Source organism: Heterobasidion irregulare, assembly GCF_000320585.1.
Source record: "Heterobasidion irregulare TC 32-1 unplaced genomic scaffold scaffold_10, whole genome shotgun sequence".
Classification (NCBI taxonomy): Eukaryota; Fungi; Basidiomycota; class Agaricomycetes; order Russulales; family Bondarzewiaceae; genus Heterobasidion; species Heterobasidion irregulare.
The window spans coordinates 193,739-213,275 of NW_009258206.1; the positions used below are offsets into that span (position 1 = coordinate 193,739).

The 19,537-nt window shown below is 41.3% G+C and overlaps 7 protein-coding genes across 7 annotated transcripts; 5 read left to right on the top strand and 2 right to left on the bottom strand.

The window, feature by feature from the left end:
• Positions 1–1,016: 1,016 nt before the first annotated feature.
• Positions 1,017–3,170, top strand: HETIRDRAFT_216527 (uncharacterized protein; the record flags this gene model as incomplete). Its single annotated transcript, XM_009552316.1, has 2 exons — positions 1,017–1,117; positions 1,244–3,170. Coding segments are annotated over 2 exons (2,028 nt in total), but the record flags the coding sequence as incomplete, so codon positions are not given.
• A 305-nt stretch (positions 3,171–3,475) lies between these two features.
• HETIRDRAFT_247763 (uncharacterized protein) lies at positions 3,476–3,688 on the bottom strand (the record flags this gene model as incomplete). The annotated part of the gene is made up of 1 exon (XM_009552317.1): positions 3,476–3,688. A coding segment is annotated over one exon (213 nt), but the record flags the coding sequence as incomplete, so codon positions are not given.
• A 133-nt stretch (positions 3,689–3,821) lies between these two features.
• HETIRDRAFT_327793 (uncharacterized protein) lies at positions 3,822–5,151 on the bottom strand (the record flags this gene model as incomplete). The annotated part of the gene is made up of 5 exons (XM_009552318.1): positions 3,822–3,877; positions 4,498–4,504; positions 4,657–4,726; positions 4,782–4,841; positions 4,913–5,151. 5 exons carry the CDS (start codon positions 5,149–5,151, stop codon positions 3,822–3,824), a joined length of 432 nt encoding a protein of 143 aa, XP_009550613.1.
• Positions 5,152–5,518: 367 nt separating this feature from the next.
• On the top strand, positions 5,519–5,811 carry HETIRDRAFT_327122 (uncharacterized protein; the record flags this gene model as incomplete). The annotated part of the gene is made up of 3 exons (XM_009552319.1): positions 5,519–5,568; positions 5,639–5,698; positions 5,754–5,811. 3 exons carry the CDS (start codon positions 5,519–5,521, stop codon positions 5,809–5,811), a joined length of 168 nt encoding a protein of 55 aa, XP_009550614.1.
• Positions 5,812–6,992: 1,181 nt separating this feature from the next.
• HETIRDRAFT_327358 (uncharacterized protein) lies at positions 6,993–7,427 on the top strand (the record flags this gene model as incomplete). Its single annotated transcript, XM_009552320.1, has 4 exons — positions 6,993–7,067; positions 7,141–7,200; positions 7,251–7,283; positions 7,356–7,427. 4 exons carry the CDS (start codon positions 6,993–6,995, stop codon positions 7,425–7,427), a joined length of 240 nt encoding a protein of 79 aa, XP_009550615.1.
• A 4,080-nt stretch (positions 7,428–11,507) lies between these two features.
• HETIRDRAFT_326449 (uncharacterized protein) lies at positions 11,508–13,055 on the top strand (the record flags this gene model as incomplete). The annotated part of the gene is made up of 8 exons (XM_009552321.1): positions 11,508–11,532; positions 11,593–11,727; positions 11,786–12,149; positions 12,201–12,289; positions 12,343–12,410; positions 12,459–12,508; positions 12,653–12,821; positions 12,876–13,055. The coding sequence occupies 8 exons, from the start codon at positions 11,508–11,510 to the stop codon at positions 13,053–13,055; spliced, it is 1,080 nt and encodes a 359-aa protein (XP_009550616.1).
• A 576-nt stretch (positions 13,056–13,631) lies between these two features.
• Positions 13,632–16,319, top strand: HETIRDRAFT_216132 (uncharacterized protein; the record flags this gene model as incomplete). The annotated part of the gene is made up of 10 exons (XM_009552322.1): positions 13,632–13,801; positions 13,853–13,983; positions 14,036–14,126; positions 14,184–14,374; positions 14,432–14,802; positions 14,869–14,941; positions 15,056–15,233; positions 15,259–16,017; positions 16,082–16,123; positions 16,187–16,319. Coding segments are annotated over 10 exons (2,139 nt in total), but the record flags the coding sequence as incomplete, so codon positions are not given.
• Between the last annotated feature and the right edge of the window lie 3,218 nt (positions 16,320–19,537).

Consider the following 19,537-nt stretch of genomic DNA (forward strand, 5'->3'; position numbering starts at 1 on the left):
CTTATCAAACCAATGCAGTGTTGCAGAATGCAAGTGGACTTGTCTGCATTCATTGTTATAAGGGCAGTGATGAATTTACCATGTTGACCTTGTTTTGGGTAATAGATGATGGACTTGTCTATTGTGTACATCTGGAAGTATGCACACTCGAACTCACTAATACTGCTGTTGTAGAAATCAATGTGGCACCCACTAATGGCAGGAAGGTGCACATCATGTGTAACCATGCCTGCCTGGATTAGTTTGGATCGCAGCAGTCACCTTCAACACATTGAGGACAGATTGCAGGAGGTACGCATGAGCATTAGTTTTCCAAAGAAAGGCCTGTCCTAGGTGCAAGATTTCTATCCCAATATCGGTCTATCGCTGTCCTGTGTGTGTTACCAAACTCTCGGTGAAGTCCTCAAATGCAGCTTGTGCCAAGCTTGGTACCACGCACTTGCCACATAAATTTAGTGTATTGCCCCCAAGGTATCTCATTCAGATGATGCCATATTGAATCAAAAAAGTCGTTGATATGAAATACAGCAACAATCTAAACAAAGTTGTGATCAGAACATGATGAAAAAACTGGCAGGAGAAAATTACCCTGGTTCACCAAGAAAACCCGTCTTCCTATTTGCAAAGTCGAAAGTGCTCGGCCCTAAGCCTGGCTAGCCAATCCAAGGTTGGCTGTGGCATAACAGTACATGCAGATGGGTATATGACATCGTGTTGTTTGTGGCTGTTCTAGTTGGTGTAGCATCCATGCCACATGCGTGCCACCTTTGGGACTCATTGATTACTCGCCTCTACAGCTGGGAGCGGCCCTACAGCCGTTCCCAGAGCAGGTATATTGCTTTCTTTCTCCATTTGGACTGTTTCACTTTGTTTTCACCTTGTCTTATCTTGTTTCAGTTGTTTCACCGGGTTAGCCGGCTGAGGCGGTCCTGTGTCATGTCATTGACACTCCGGACCGACCTCCAGGTGGAGCTTTTGACCGCTTTGTAAGATGTTTCACATGTAATGACCTGTTGATGTCATACCTTCCTATTTCGTTTCTTATTGTTCTGTGTAGCTTAAATACCCGTGGTCCGAGGGCGATTCTTTCCTCAGACTCTTACCCTCTGGACCACAGGTGCGCTCCCCTCTGTTCTTTGTGTCTATTTAGACTCTCACCCTCTGGATCACAGTCCTGTCATTATAGAGCTTCTTTTTGGCACTCTCTCTGTGCCAGTCGCTTCGTTGTCACTGCACTCAACAGGTTATGGGCCCTGCGCTCTAGCGACTTTGCTCTACATCGTTTTATCCACACTTTCTGGTCTCCCATCTGCTGTGCCACTCCTTTCTGGCCACACCCCATTGCTGCCACATCTTCCCCATTGCTTTCCCTGCCTTTCCCATCGTCCCACATCGCTTCCAACACCTTTCCTTGCTTATGCCACTCGTGCCACACCATGTCTGACCCCTCATTCGCTCTCCCTTCCATCTCCCCTCTCAATAATCGCAACTATCCTTCCTGGTCTAAGGAGATCAAGGCCTGGCTTCGTCTCAAAGGCCTGTGGATTCTGGTCTCTGGTGATGAGACAGCCCCTGTTGGCACAAAGGAGAAGCCTGCTGAGGCAAGGGAGGTGGCAGAGTGGAAGAGGAATGCTCAGAAGGCTACTAGTGCGCTCTTACTTTCAGTTAAGGAGCAGTTCAGAGGCATCTTGGAGGGCATTGAGGACGACCCCATTGCTATTTGGACCAAACTGGAGGAGCAGTTCAATAAGAAGTCTGCTGGATCGCGTTTCAATGCGATGGAGGACCTCTTTTCGATCAAGAAGCGCAACGATGAGTCCCTCCAATCCCTCATTCATCGTGTGGACGAGTCTATGCGCGTCCTGAAGAACCTCCGCGACTCTGGCTTCGATCTCAAGAAGCAGGACGAGGAGCTCACTTGCATGGCCCTCTTGTGGTCTCTCCCCTCCGAGTTTGACACTTTCTGCTCCTCCCTCAGTCTCATGGACGTCTTGTCTCGTTCCAAGCTCGAGGACGCGTTCAGGCGCGAGGATTTGAACCGTGCCCGTCGTTCTGATCCCACAGACTCTGCACAGGCCCTTGTGGCATCCTTTGCTTCATCCCCCTCCTCTTCCTCCACCTCCTACAGACGTTCTAGGCCACCCAGGAAGCAGTACAAGTGCGACTTCTGCGGTGCCACTGGCCACACTGATGACAGGTGCTTCAAGAGGATCAATGAGGAGCTGAAGAAGTCCAAGCCACAGCAGGCCCACTCGGTTCAGGCCCCTGAAGCCTCTGGTCCCATGCAGTTTGCAGGCAATGCAAGTTTTCGTTCCCCTGCTCCATCCCCTTCATCCACAGCCCCCTCACTCGTCACTGACCTCGATTGGAATGCGGACACAGGTGCGACCTCTCATATGACGCCCCATCGCCACTGGCTTCGCAACTATCGTCCCTTCGTCATCCCCATTCGTCTTGCAGACTCGTCTGTCATTTATTCTGCTGGTGTTGGGACTGTGGTGTTCAATCCAGTTGTTGGAGGCAAGAGGGCGCAGTCTGTGGAGTTCTCAAACGTCCTGCATGTCCCTGATCTTGGCTGTAATCTCCTATTTGTGCTGTATTTGACTCAGCACAAGCACTTCTCTATGCTAATAGAAGGATCTTCAATGCATTTCTCCTGGGACGGTGCAGTGTGGTTCATGGCAGTCATTCCTGATGGTTCCAACAATGCATATCTTCAAGGGACCACCTCCACCGTTGTTTTGCAGTCTGCTGGTGCCGCTTCTACTCTCCCTCTTGACTTGTCCCTGTGGCATCGTCGTCTCTGCCACCACCACCATGCTGGAGTGCAGAGGATGGTCAAGGAATGTCTCGTTACTGGTCTACAGCTCGATTCGGACGTGCAGCCTGACCCTGTGTGCGAGCCCTGTCTCTCTGGCAAGATGCACGCTCACCCCTTCCCCTCCACTGGCTCTGTGACCTCCAAACCGCTTGAACTCGTCCACTCTGATCTCCACGGTCCTCTCCCTGTTGCCACTCACTCTGGAATGCGCTACTGGATCACCTTCATTGATGAGTTCACCAAGCTCAAGGTGGTCTATGTCCTGCGCTTGAAGAGCGACGCGTTTGAGGCTTTCAAGCACTACAAGGCCTATGTGGAGAACCTGACTAGACAGTGCATTTTGGCTTTGCAGGATGACAAGGGAGGAGAGTACATGTCTAATGCCTGGGACTCATTTTGTTTGGAGCATGGGATTGCTAGGAGGCACACGGCGTGCAATCGGCCACAGCAGAACGGCGTGGCAGAGCGTGCCAATCGCACCATCATGGAGGCCCTCACTGCCATGCTCTCTGAATCGCATTTGCCGCTTGCTTTCTGGGGCGAGGCTCTGGCTGCTTATGTGCACGTCTGGAATCGACTCTGGACATCTACCCTAAAGGGCAAGACGCCATTTGAGATGGTCCATGGGAAGAAGCGGGACATTTCGCACTTGCGGGTCTGGGTGTTAGCATCAAAGTGGCGAGTCCCAGGAAAGAATCGCTCATCAAAGTCTGCCCTTTCCGAAATGATGACCTTCTGAGTCGCAGGATTGTAGAACTTCCACGCCTTGTAGCCATCAAGGTACCCAATAAACACGCACTTCTCCATATGCGATCCAAATCCATCCCTTTTGTCCCTCTGCACATGCACATAAGCCAAGCAGCCCCAGTCTGCCACCCCTCCTCCTTCGTCTCTGTTCAGTCTTTGGGATGCTGATGTGGATCCGGTGCCAGTCCTGGGGGGGGGAAGCAGATGCTCCTCCTCATGCTGGTCACCTCGAGGACGCTCCCATCGATCAGGATCATCCTGTGGCAGACCCAGCACCTCCTCCACCTCTTGCTCCTGTCGTTGTCCCTCCTGATGCTCCCCCTCCTGTCATTCCAGCGCCACCTCCTGCTCTTAGAACGCGCTCCAGGAATCGCTCTGCTACCCCTGAACCAGGCCCATCTGTTACTCGACGCTCTACTCGCACTCGTCGCGCTCCTGGGGAATGGTGGAAGGTTAGGACACTGTCTGCAGACAATGATGCTTATTCGGACACTGCTGAGGACGCCCCTGACGCTTCTGGAGAGGCAGAGATGGAACCTATTGTTGAGGACACATTTCTGGCTGAAGTCGAGCGTGCCCTGTTCACCTCTGGTGCTGAAAAGGCTGAGCCCTCGACATATCGTCAGGCAATGAAGCGCCCTGATGCAGATCAGTGGCAGAAGGCGGCAGAGGAAGAGATGGAGGCTCATGCTCGGAATCGGACCTGGGACATTGTTCCACTCCCTGAGGGCTGTAAGGCAATTGGTTCTCGTTGGGTTTTCAAGGTGAAGCACAACACGGATGGCTCTGTCGAGCGCTACAAGGCTCGTCTCGTCGCCAAGGGCTTCAGTCAGCGCCCTGGGTTTGATTACTTCGAGACATTCACCCCCACAGCCAAGTTTGCAGCCATTCGCGCCATCCTTGCTCTTTCTGCCCTCGAGGACTTTCACCTGCGCTCTGTCGACATCTCCCATGCGTTCATCAATGGCGATCTGGACACTGTGGTGTACATGGAGCAGCCTGAAGGATTTGAGCAGGGAGGACCTGAGATGGTGTGTCGCTTGATGAAGGGCTTGTATGGGCTGAAGCAGGCGAGTCGGCTGTGGTACTGTTGAGCGCAGTGACAACAAAGTGACTGGCACAGAGAGAGTGCCAAAAAGAAGCTCTATAATGACAAGACTGTGGTCCAGAGGGTAAGAGTCTAAGTAGATACAAAGAACAGAGGGGAGCGCACCTGTGGTCCAGAGAGTAAGAGTCTGAGGAAAGAATCGCCCTTGGACCACAGGTATTTAAGCTACACAGAACAATAAGAAACGAAATAGGAAGGTATGACATCAACAGGTCATTACAGGTGGTCCACCTTACAAAGCGGACAAAAGCTCCACCTGGAGGTCAGTCCGGAGTGTTAATGAGATCACACAGGACCGCCTCAGCCGGCTAACCCGGTGAAACAACTGAAACAAGGTGAGACAAGGTGAAAACAAAGTGAGACAGTCTAAATGGAGAAAGAAAGCAATATATCCGCTCTGGGAACCGCTGTAGGGCCGCTCCCAGCTATAGAGGCGAGTAATCAATGAGTCCCAAAGGTGGCACCCATGTGGCATGGATGCCACATCAACCAGAATGGCCACAAACAACATGACAAAGGCTGTTCCACCTAGGAAGGTGAAGATTTGCTGCAGCCTGATGGGACTAGAGGATCTGCCGCATTAGGAGGGTGTTTTGGACGCTGTAGAGGCGTGCAATCAGGAGTGTGTGGCCATTCTGGTTGATGTGGCATCCATGCCACATGCGTGCCACCTTTAGGACTCATTGATTACTCGCCTTTATAGCTAGGAGCGGCCCTACAGCCACTCCTAGAGCGGGTATATTGCTTTCTTTCTCCTTTTGGATTGTCTCACCTTGTTTTCACCTTGTCTTACCTTGTTTCAGTTGTTTTACTAGGTTAGCCGGCTAAGGCGGTCCTATATGATGTCATTGACACTCCAGACCAACCTCCAGGTGGAGCTTTTGACCGCTTTGTAAGGTGGACCACCTATAATGACCCGTTGATGTCATACCTTCCTTTTCGTTTCTTATTGTTCTGTGTAGCTTAAATACCCGTGGTCCGAGGGCAATTCTTTCCTCAGACTCTTACCCTCTGGACCACAGGTGTGCTCCCTTCTGTTCTTTGTTTCTACTTAGACTCTTACCCTCTGGACCACAGTCCTGTCGTTATAGAGCTTTTTTTTGGCACTCTCTCTGTGCCAGTCGCTTCGTTGTAACTGCGCTCAATATCTTTGCCATGGGAATTTGTAATTTCCCTAGCTAATACACCACTTAATATTTATTTCTGGGATTCCAAAATCAGCAATCTTAACAGTGTCTTCAGCCAAGGTGCATTTTTTAGCTGCCAAACATACACACCCACTGACTACTATACAGATATCCTCTGTAGTGGTGAGTGGTTCTCAGTTATTGTCTTAAGGGTGCCCTATAGCTCAAGTACAAGGAGTAAGATTTCTCAAGTCTCTTGCATCTGACTTAGGCTACTAATGGCAACCTTTTCTGCCATTAGACTCTAGTAACTGCCCAGGCTACCAGATGCTCACTGAGCATGTGCACATGAAGTATAGTCACAATGCTAATGACAAGAACCTCCCATAGACACCGAAATTTGGCATAATCTATGGTGTAAGGAGAGCAGTACCTTCTAAAGTGTTCATGAGGTGTTTATCCAGTTAGTGCAAAAGTCACAGCTCCTCCCCCTGAATGTATCCTTGGCCTTAGACCTTTCTGCTTTTTGCTCATTTTGTTTAGGCTTTTATGTGTAATAAGATGTTTTATATTATAGTATTTGAATAAACAGCCAAGAGGATTTGTATAAACTCTTTTGAGGGTGTCTGTAATGTTCAAGTGGTATTCCTACTAATCTAGTCTAACCTGTGACTGACCCAAATGCCACCTGTATATCGTCTATGCCATATAGTTACATAGATTAAGCTTTTTGCAAAAATTATTTTTTCTTTTTAATATACATATGTTTGTTCATACAACACTGATAAAAGCTAGACTGATTTCTATCTGCTTGACTTCAGCCACTCAACTACCCAGCTACTCCTTGTCTTCACAGCTCTTATTTGATTGTCAACTATGCTGCCTGCCTCATGTCCCCTTTATCCATACAATATCATTAAGTTCATCAAGGGATACCTGGACCTCATACTGGGCAACAATCCTGATGAGGACGATGAGGATGAGGCTGCCAACTGTGCCAGATATGACGTGCATGCTTTATCCTTTGCACTAACTGGCCAGCATTTAGAATATTATCATCGGGTGGTGATTACAGCCTCTTAACCATCAGCTCTTACCCAACATACCTTACACCATCCAAAGGGATTATGATTCCCTGCTAGGCTTTACAGATCAGAGCATCTGGATCAACCTCCCCATTAATGTGTTCATGGCTCCTTGGGAAGAAGAAACGTTGAAGTCAAACATTCATGTTGAGGTTTCCTTCCAAAAGGGACCAGATTTGGTGAGTGGAGTTTTCTAATTATCCTGGTCACATGTGAACCTAATGACTGCTCCCATTCTGCTCCATCACATAGCTATCTCCATACTTGTTGCCGAACCTGTTGTTTGTGGCTGTTCGAGTTGATGTGGGATGGGTGCCACATGCATGCCACCTTTGGGACTCATTGATTACTCGCCTCTACAGCTAGGAGCAGCCCTACAGCCACTCCTAGAGCGAGTATATTGCTTTCCTTCTTTATTTGGACTGTCTCACTTTGTTTTTATTGTTTTACTGGGTTGGCTGACTCAGGTGGTCCTGTGTGATGTTATTGACACTCCAGACCAAGCTACAGGTGGAGCTTTTGACCACTTTGTAAGGTAGACCACCTATAATGACCTGTTGATGTCATACCTTCCTTTTTCGTTTTCTTATTGTTCTCTGTAGCTTAAATACCCATGGTCCGAGGGCGATTTTTTCCTCAGACTCTTACCCTCTGGACCACAGGTGCGCTCCCTTCTGTTCTTTGTTTCTACTTAGACTCTTACCCTTTGGACCACAGTCCTGTTGTTATAGAGCTTCTTTTTGGCACTCTCTCTATGCCAGTCGCTATGCCAGTCACTTTGTTGTCACTGCGCTCAACAAGCAGGTGCACTGCCTAACTACCATAAGGGTTTGTTAGAGAGATTGCATGGGTAAGACTGTTTACATTAAACCACATACTAGAAAATATATAAAAGTCTGAGTCATAGTTTGAGCTATACAGAGAATACTCATAGAGAGCCATCTTGACAGAAGGTAGATGGAGTAGGCACATAAGAGGAAACATAGGCAATTGGCCACACATGAAGCAGAAATGGCAGCAGTAATACAATACCACCTTTTTCTCAAGCTTGGCAAACATATCATTTTGCACTTTTCACATATTCTGTTGAGGAAGAGAGGGTTTTGATGCAGCCAAGCTTTCATTGCAAAGAACATGCATTCAATTGCAGCTCGATGCACATGCCAGTTAAGGAATATGAGCCAGTCCTACGCATTATGCTCTAGCTGATCCCAAATCTTGTACTTATTGTTCTAGATGCACATGATTGTATACTGATGAGGGCAAGATGGGTCGCTCTATTCTAGGTCATAAAGGTGTGGCACTGCATCCTGGTCCAATACTAGAAATTCTAGGTGAAACATGGTCACTGAGATTTCCCAAGTAAGCTCTACCTACAAATTCTCATCTTTATAGGCCTGATCAAAGTTCATAATTCTATTCTACCATGTCAGAAGTGGCTAGGCATTAGGGCAATAAGGGCTGAATGTGCTATACACCCCAAACCAGACATTGATGTTACTTCATGAGCCACCTGACAAGATGCTACTCTATATTGTTTAGCTTAACATTGCTGTCTCCTCCGGTATTAGAATGAGTGTGCTTTCCTATGGTTGACTGAGCTTCAAGAAGGTGTCAGATATCTTGTCATGATAATTGTGGGATTGCTGACATTTTAGGCATGATTTGTTATATACTATTACTAAGTAAAGTAAGATGATGATAACTAGTTGAGAAAATGAGGTGCAATAACAGATCTCCTTGTCTGAGAATAGAGAATAATTTTTTTGAACACTTTTCAGTATTTATGCAAGGTATTTATATAAGGATAATTATGCAATAGTTCATGATATGCTTATTGTGATAATTGCATGATCAGTAATATTTTAAGCAGAATTTACCATATAATGTTACCAAGTGAAGTGAAGTGATGATAGTTAGTTGAGAGAATAAAGAGGCAAAAGATTAGATCTCCTTGTCCAAGAATAAAGAATGATTTTGTTGGACACTTTTCAGTATTTATGCAAAGGTAGTTATATGAGGACAATTGATTATATGAGGACAATCACACAACAGTCTGCAATATTCTTGTCATAATAATTGAGTAATTGATAATGTTTTAGGTGTAATTTACTATACTATAGAATATAATATAATACTGCAAAATAAACACTATAGTGACTACTCTTATTATAATAACATATATAATATCCAAAAAGAGTGACTATATAGCTAGTATATAACAGTGTATTATGCCTAAATATGAGACACTAGTAACCTAGTATGACCTTATAGAAATATGCTCATTAAGGCTTGCTTTTATAAAAAAAAGGACAAAAGAGATCTATTTATAACTTTTACACCTAAAAGTAAAGGTCTAGTAAGCACAAACTATTCTATAGTATAATATCTAACACATTCTTGGTTATATATCTTATAGATACTAGACCTCCTTCTATCTAGATCAACTCTAGCATTAATGCTGACCTAAGTCTGCTAGTGCCACAAGATCTATATTCTAAGATTCTCCAAGAACTTTTTCTTTAATACCAATAAAATTAACCTAATTTGTCTATACTAACTAGTATACATATTCCACTAACATAGCAAGGGTCTAGATATCTCATAGGCCATCTATATATTATGGATATAAGTAAGGTCTTATCTTTCACCTAATACATAGCTGGCAATCCTAGTAAATATATGGCTTTGTAACAAAATTAAGAATAAAGATATGTATCTTTATTTCTGCCTAGAAGAATAGACTTTGTGGGCTAGCTAGCATAGTAAGTCTTTATAATTAATGCTCTCCTACTATTTAAGTTTTAACTAGTCTAGCAAGTAAGTCTATATATATAAGATATTTATAATACCTAGCCATAATATCTTACTTTTATAAATTATACTAATAGATGGCCAAAAGAGCTATGTACTCTTGGATGGGTAACTGGTGCAATAGCAATAGCTTATACATAGTTGATGGAAGTACAGTGACAATAATAGTAAGTCTTAATAAGCTAGGAAAACTGAATCCCACAAAGAGTGCCATATAGACTATCTAGATATACTATATTCTTATTCCTCATATCTTTCTATAAAATTTATTATATAGGAATAGCCAAGTATAAGGCAATGCTTTATAGCATGAAAATATCTTGATTGTAGCTGAGGTAATAATAACACATTATCTAATATATAATATCTCAAATATTAAGACTATCTATATAGCCATCTTTAATTACAAAGGCAATATATATCAGAGAAAAGCTCTATATTAAATTATCCATAATTAAGCATAAATTTAGCTAGATTTTTGCCAATTACCATTTAGGATTTTTAAATTAACCCCTCTCTAATTCTAAAATTATAAAGTTTAATTAGAGCTAATTAGAGCTAATTTATTATAAGAATTTTTAGAAAAATAGCAACCAACCAAGCTTTATAATTTCTCTACTATTACTATATCTTTAATTATAGAGTATCTATAAAGCTTACTAATTAAACTTAAGCTATACCTTATAATAAACTTATCTATTATTAGAGCTAAACTAATAATCTCATAATTATATATATTAGGCCAGTGCTCTAAACTACTAAGCTATAAGGTCTAAAGGTCTAAAGGTCTAAGTTATTTACCTAATAACCTAAATACATTAATATCAATAAGACAATCTTAATATTTACAATTTTTTTATACATTCATCTTTTATTTATTTTATAGTGAACTAATAATAATAATAAAATAATAAGATTGTAATACTTACATAATTTGGATTTGGAATATGTAAAATTACAATTAGGTTGTAGATTCTAATAGGGTTATAGTAGTATTGATAATACTACCTTTATTTATAGATTTGATTATAAAGTTGATTATGAATAATATATTCTACTTAGCTCAGATTAGTATTTTGAATGATTAAATCTAATTAAAAGAGAAAGTTTTTCTAAATATAACAATGAATATAACACTTAAAATATCTATTTATTATTCATTCCATAATAATTATTCTAATAATATTATAAGGCCTAATAAGGCCTCCATACTTAATGATTATGCTAGCAGACCTAAATACCTAGTCCATACTTAGAGTAAGACTCCAAACTACAAGGTTATCTATAACATAGCTAAGAAGATATCTTAGAGATATCTTCCTATATATATTAAATATGTATGATTCAGTAAGGCTCAGCTTCTATAAGCATCAACCCTAGGGAGATTCTAGTACATACTCTATACTATAATATGTATCACTCTACTAAATTGCATATTTAAAGCAGTGGGCTGTAAAAACTGCCATAGGCTCTTTTTATTATGGCAACAGGGACTGGACTGCTCATTTTGCAATCCAATGCCATGCTTTGACGTAAGTGGCATGGCCTTTGACCCCAGAAACCCATTGTCTGAGTACCTATGATTAAAATATCAGCTTTAGTACCAGTAATTGTACCAGCTATGTCTGAAAGTATGCTAGCGAGATATGTAATTATACTGGTGAGATATGAAATACGGACATCAGGGTGAGCAATCCGTGATCAAACTGCAATGTTGTCATCCGTTCTCACACTCGTCTGCATCTTCAACATTGTCAACAGCGACATCTGTCAATTGTTTCCTTGGGCATCCTCTGGGCTTCAAGATGCCCAACCAGTATAAACCTCTATGTGCGTGAAGTCAGCATTTCATGTTTGGATATCTGACAAGTGAGTTATATCTTGCTTCAGCTCCAGAGGACGAATTGGAGCCTTGGATCAAGCTATACTATCATCTTGGCTTGACAGATATACAAATCGCTGAGCTAACATTGGAGAATTTTGATCGAGAAGTATTTGGACTAGGGAGTATTTGGACTAGGGTGAGTAATTTTCCACTCATTGTTATCCCGCAAGCAGTTGCATTATTAATATTGTCTTGAAGAACAAAAATGGTTCAGCGCTTGCAAAAAAAAATGGGGCCTTAAAAGTACTCAGCAGCAAGCTCACACTATCGAAACAATTGCTGTCCATGTTGCTGAGATCAAGCGCTGTTTTCCCAATCGTGGGCTGACTCCATTACCAAGGCCCTCCGAATTGAGAACAACATCTGCGTTCCTTGGTAAGAAATTCAGTTTACCAGATATCTGTGAAGTCTCAACATCTTTCTGGCATAGAGCTTTAGTTGCTAAGTATCTCACTCTTACCGAGCCAGAGGCCGTCAAGAAGCATCGGCATCAGAAATTCAAGCGTCACATGTTCTGGGCTGCTGGTCTCAACTCAATTTGGGCCATGGATCAGCATAACAAGTAGAAGTGATTTGGTTTGTTCCTGCACTGCTGTGTTGATCCCTATCATAGGTTCATCCACTGGATGAAGATCTGGTGGACAAACCAGAATCCGAGGCTGATTGCAAGCTTCTACATCGAAACGGCATGCTGTGAAAAGGGTGTGTTTCTTGCTTGTTTGAAGATATGCACAGGGTTGATTCCTTACTTGTAGGTATCCCTCTCATCATGCAAAGCGACCCTGGGTCCGAGAATTTCGGTGTTGCCAATGCCCATACTTTGGTATGTCACCGTCTAGACCCATCGCTTGCTGACACATTGCAGCATCAGTGGATGCGGAAATATCAAAATATCAAGCCAGAGTCTCACTGGTCAATCCTGTGAGCAGACTGGGCCCCCGGATTTGAGAACCTGCTTGATATCGGTATACAGAATAGTTGGTACGACATTGGTAATCCATTGGAGGCATACGTCATTCTCTTTTCGATAATGTATCTATCTCATGTTTTTTCAATAAATTTTAGGCTCCTGTTTCGTTGGCTAGCAATTCCATGGCTCCAGTGCAAGCTTGATGCTTGGGTGTACCAGCGCAATATGACTGCTCATCATGCAAACAGGCATAAGATTCTGCCCCATGGGATTCCGGAACTGATCTGCCAGCAGCCTCATCACTACGATTCTATCGATTTCAAGGTGCATTGCGCTGTTCCTTTTCTGTATGTATCCATTGACAAATGTTCTATATAGGTTGTGATTTCAGATGCCCTCATAAATGAGCTGGAACAGAGATGGGCTCTGCCAGCTCACGATGTCTTCAAACTTGTTCTTGACAAGTTTGTCGATCGTATTCAGCCGCTATATCTCAATCTCAGTGAACCTCAAGTCTCATTTGACTTATTCTGGAACATCTTCTGTCATCTTATCTAACTTCTCCGAGACGAGCCGCAAGATTTTGCATTTCAAGACATACTAGACCAGCATTCTAGTGTTAGTCAGCATGAACTGGAGGAAGTCCCGCTCATGTCGGGACTGTAGGACTTCCACCTTAGCAGCCATGATGCTGAGACAAGCACAGAGGAAAACCGAGGCTCTTATGATAGTCGGCAACAGGAGTCGGAAGTTCTATATGCTGACTTCTCGGATGCAGGCTCAGATGTGGGGTCATCTGATGGCGCTATAGACATTTTTTAGTTTCATTACCTACTGTTTGGCATTGTAATAAAGGTCTGGTTTGCTCGTAGCCTAACACTATGGTCTGGACAAGTATGTGAATCAAAGTTATTGATGTATGTCCTATCGGAATAATCCGAGCGATACTGGACAAAAGTGCTTGTTTTTTTTAGACCTTTAATCATCCATGCAATATCCACCTCCCAGTATTTGATACACACCGCGCTACCTTTCCCTTATTTGAATCCATCTATCTCTATAATCCTCTAATATAATTCCACATCCGTTTCTAAACTCATGCTTGTTTCAATCATTCAACTTCTTATGAATGACTCTGATCTCGCAGCATCTTTTACACCCAAGATCCCACAACAGAAGTGTCATGGAAGAGAGACATGTGGTTGTACATTGTCAACTGATACAATACGGGTTATACAAGATAAGACGAGCGACAAAGATCGAGAACTGTGTTCTGAGTGTTTTGCGTATTACCAATGCAAATTGTTGACTGTCTCTTGAAGCTCCAGTGAGTTGTTCTTTTTGAATGCTTATAGAAAAGTCCATATTTCTTGCTGTTGCTGCTATGAAGATCAAGCTTCCTTAAGTTCAGTGACTCCAATAGTCCAACCAAGGTTGCCAAATTATGCACGGATTCAGAAACACATTGCGGCTGCGCAATGCAGAGGTATGTAGCTGTTTTTCTGCTCATTGTGAATTGACTAGATTCTCCATTATAGAAGTTCCAGTTCAACACATAGGTGCAGGAGTAGTGCAAGTAGCCTCTTGCAAGAGAATGCCGCCTCCACCAATCATACCACCAAAGCGTGCGTTGAAGATTCCTTGAGTGCATGTTCCTGGTGGCCCACCTCGTACCACATCTGGAAGTACAAGCACGACTGTGCCAATTTTCCCTCTGCCGCTTAATATCACAACCCAAGTGAATCTGGGCTACCAAGCTGCCCATGCACTGTTCAATGTCATGCAGCAGCGCTTGAGAGAGTATGCTCGTACTGGAGCAAAGGGTGAGGTTGTCACTGTGATGGCAACCATGATGACTAGGGTCTCGGGTCGTCGACGTGGCATACCAGTCGGGATGTGTTCTCTATAGTGTTCAAAGTTCGTTTACTTACAAGGATTGCAGCATGTTTTTAGCTCGATAGGAGAGGTACCAGCTCGGATTGGAGGGCAGGACTTGAAAAACATCATGTACAATACACTATATCCAGAGTTTATCACTTGGTCGAAGGACTACCATGTCCCTGTTGAGTCCTTCATTCTCCAAAATATGGACTGGGTCGAGCTTGGGGTTCTTGATCCAGAGTCAGATGCCATATCTTCAGAATTCTACAAACCTAATGGACGCAAGAAAGGCAATCCTATCGAGTTTAAGGCTTTGACAATCAGTTTTATGCTTGAACTTCCCCCCGCCATACATTCAACAATCACTACTCATATTGACGACACCCTCAAACAAGAAGGACTTGCAAAAAAGGAAGAAAAAACAGTAAGCGAAGCCATTTGACTCATAGGAGGGTAGTTGATCTTACATCTTTTGTAGTCATGACAACAGTTGACCGTTCAGGCGTTGTTCACAGTGCTGGTCAATGCAGACAAGAGGAAAGGAAAGGAGCGAGCACAAGTACGTTAATTATCTACCAACATTCCATGCACGGCATGAAAACAGCCATGTACTAGAAGGTAATTGTGCACTCTGTGTACTTACAAATTACTTTGACAGCTCAGTACACCTTCCACAGCGGCATTAGCATCTGATAGTGACGAGCAGCACCCTTCGATACAGATCAAGCTCGACAAGCCTCGAAAACTATTGTTTCTTCCATCTCAAGTCAACAAAGTGGACTCATCAATGTCTGGCAATGCAACATATGAGGACAATGTCCGGCATGCATTTCGAGGGCAACAGGCCCCTAAAGAGTGGTCAGTACAAGCCTTGCATAAGTTATTTTCTTATAATCTTGATACCCATTGGTTGCCGGGGCTTATGTATGACTTCAGGCGATGTTTCTCCCATCAGTGTGGCCATCTATGTCTGCCAAAATAAGTCCTTCCAATGCCTAGTTGAGCAAATCCAAGATCACCAAGCTTCAGACTCCGGATTCTTGGCTTGGATGCAAGAAGTCATCCCATCTCAGGCAACCCTCTTCTATTCTCCCACATCGTCATCATATCGCGGGTCATTCAAAATCATGCACAAATGTCCAATCAATCCCCTACTGTTCAAGCAATTTGGAAAGCTGCAAACGCGCATTGCCATTAAGCAGGCCTACTATCGTAATCCAGATACTAATTCTATACATCTACGTAGCATCAACAGCCAGATCCATTATCTTATCCTTGACATCCTCTGCATTCAGTGGGCCAGTGCACTTCTCTCGATCGTATATCAATTTATCGACAGTGAGCTCGAGAAGCATGAGAACCCATGCCCCCTTGATATTCTGCCATTCCAGTTTGTTAGGGCCGCGCTTGCCATCTCAAGCTCGGAGTCAGGCCAACACCAGTATGCCTATCTTCTTGAAGAACTAATCAAAGATTCTATGGACGAACCATGGCAAAAGTATATCAACAATAATTCAGCGGCCCCAATCCTGCATGATAATGAAGATGATCAGCTGCATAGTGCCTTCTTGGCATTTTGCCAACACGTACAGTACTGGAAGACCTCAAAAGCGGCGTTTGTGACAGATTTTCAAGGTGTGTGACTACCGATAAATACTCACTTATAATCTGCTCATATTAGTTTCTACTCTGCTCCATGTAAGAGGCAAAGGCCTATTATTGGACCCTCAGATAATTACTCACCCGTTGGTCCTGTTTTCTAGTTATAGCCTAGTTTTCTCCAAAGCTGATATCTCCTTTTATCAAAGGGATTTGGGCCAGGTCTTCAGTAATGGCAATCTCAAGGATACCCATACCAATTTTGAGAGGGACCACATATGCAACGCCTTCTGTGTGTTTTTCGGAGTGCCGACAACTTACAATGATAATACAGAGAGGCAGTCAAATTTGGTGAGTAATCAACTATTTTCTATTATGTATTATGCATTATTAACAATATAACTCAGCGTTAAAGTGTTGAAGAGTCTGGATCTCAGCCTATAGCCCCCACCTCCGTTGTGGGTCTCATATAATCATGATAACTGCACGATAATGTCCCATATACGATACCCCGTATATACTATGCCCTTTACTGATTTGTTTAGCTACCATGAATGTTTATTTTTTTGTGTAAACATGAGTGATCATATAAGATGGTTCAATATTACTTGGACAGATTGCTTACCCCAATGTCCATATTTCATATCTCACCAGTATAATTCCATATCTCGCTAGCATACTTTCAGATATAGCCAGTACAATTACTGGTACTAAAGCTGATATTTTAATCATAGGTACTCAGACGATGGGGTCAAAGGCCATGCCGCTTACATCAAAGCACGGCATTGGACTGCAAAATAAGCAGTCCAGTCCCTGTTGCCATATTTTATTATATAGGACTCTACTATTAAATCACCTAACTAGGCACAAGAATAACATAAAATACTTAGCAGGTAGATTATAAAAAAATTATAATGAATACCAAGTAAAATTTATTTTATAGTTTTATTATAAGGTTTCTAATTATTATTTATAAAATTCTAAATTCTTTTATCGATTACATTATAAAAATAAATACTTAAACATAATTTTTTTTTATGGATGAAAATTTTAAATATAATAGAGGCTTATAATTTTATATTAACATATTTGTCTTTTTAAGAACTTTACAAAGTTTATGCTGTTTAAGATATAAAAACTTTTTTACTATTATTTTGGCCAACTAGATTAGGTGCTGGGCTTTTTGAGCCTAATATTAAGGCACTAGCTATGGTACAGATAGTTAATAATCAATACTAATACTAATAGCACTTATTATGCTTGTTTATGCCTAGAATAAAGTTTTCTACAACTTTGATAAGACCTAAGCACCTACCTTATATCCTATTTATATATGTATTTGGAATACTTAAAGCCTTTTGCCTAGCCACTAATTACTAAAGATTTTTCATAGAGAAAGTATACTACTTATGTAATGGTGGCATAAAATAGACATATTTCTACCACATATTTATAAATAGCAAGAAAAGGTCTATATATCTCTCCTTTATTCCCCACTATATGGCTTATAATATAGCATCTATTATGCTCCTTTAACTATTCTCTTCAATGCTTAAGGTCTTATAGAAAAGTAAGGACTACTAAGTAGTTCATGTGATAGTCTAAAACCCTAGTTTATAGGAATCTGTAAACATATCTATAGAGTTTGTGTGATTGTATAAGGACTTACCATGGCTTAATAAAGGTTTGGGATCATATTCTTTAAAGCATTTGTAATTTAGAATATTCTCACCTTTAAGCAGCATTAGCACACATTCATCAAGCACTTGCTTTAGACAAGTTATGTATTGTGACTATACTGGTGTTTATAAGCTATATAGCTCATTGGAACAAACTATAATCTGGCAAGATGAGTATCTACTGCCCTTGTGTTTGTCTCTTTGTTTACTAGTATACCCACTTTGGCAGATATATACTAGTATAAATAGCATTACTAATATTAGACTAGTACATTAAATTACACTTTTATATACTATAATAGGTAATAATATCTATAGATCCTGATATAACAAGTATGGAACTTCCTATTAATATTTATACCTAGTCCTCACTGAAAGAATTTATTAGGTTAAAGGGTAAATTAGGAATATATAAAAACCTATTGAATATTCTAGATTTGCCACTATCTGAAATCCCTTAGTTTATCTCATATATGTACTAAATTTATATACCTAATATTGTACTTATAAGCAAGCAATATTCTGTCTAAAATTTAACATAGTTGGTAGAAGACAAAAGATAAGGGTTATGTGCCTAACTATTACAAAGTAAGGCCCCACTATATCTTATTCAATATTTTAAGATGTTAAATTAGAACCTACTTATATATGAAGGGTATATTGCATATTTTTATTATAATGCCATGAGTCTATGCATTTTAGTAGGGATATACAATAGTGCCAAGATCTGGATAGTCTATGTTTTGGTCAAAGGATCTATAATCTGCATAAAATTTCTAAGATAGCAGAAAAAGGTCCAGTTATTGGGATATAATGACTTCAACTACCTTTGACATACTCACAGATTCAATATCTTGCTTATAAAGTGATACTACTTGTATGTACCTTTCTAACCTATCTAAGATATATATATTAGCTTAAAAATTCCTTAACATTATGCCTCTAGGGATCTGGCACTTAGTTTATATACTACTTGATACCATGACCATTGAAGGGCATTTTCCAATATTTAAATACATGGCACTTACAGAGGTTGTATAATACCACAATGTCTTTAACAATGGATTGGCTACCAACACCAGTCATGATAAAATCAAACAAACATTAGCAAGGCTCACTCTTACTCTGCCTAATAAGAAATATAATAAGTTTCATATTATTAATAAAACTCCATGACTCATTCAATGACACCAATCTCATAGAAGGTCCTATACAAGTTGTTCTTAGCTTTGGCAGGAATAATTCTGAATCCAATCAAGTATTATCCCTAACTTATAGTGTTTATGAAACACACTAACTAACTATATCAAAGAAGAGTGCCTAATAAGGCCACAAACATGGAAGAAGACACACATAGTACTAATAAGTGTAAAAAAGAGTAAGAGTTTATAGAAGCCCAGCTTCTTTTCCTAGATCTTCTTAAGTAGATAGTTTGCCTATATTATACTAGAGGATTGAGAAAATGCTTAAAACTATAATCCTTAGCAGTTACATAGTGGACTAAGAGTAGGTGAATGTCTTTTGTAATAGACTAAATTAAATATAGTAAATTAATACCCTTATATTAGTTAGAAAAATAAAGTATCAGATAGAAATATCTGTTTTAGTATAAATCTAGTGCTTTTTACCCTAAATAGTATAAGGTCATGCTTTGATTACTAAGCAGGGCAGAGGAATACATAATAGGATATATATTATTTCTAGATGAATTTAGATTTGTTGGTATATAGTAGTTTTACTTCATTCTAGAAGTCCCTTATTTTAACATTGTTATGGATAAGGTGACTTTTGCTATTACTATATAATTCACATCAAGGTTATCTTGGACCTGCTTCATCGTTAACATAGAGTACCTGTAAAGAAGAATGTTTTTGCATGCTA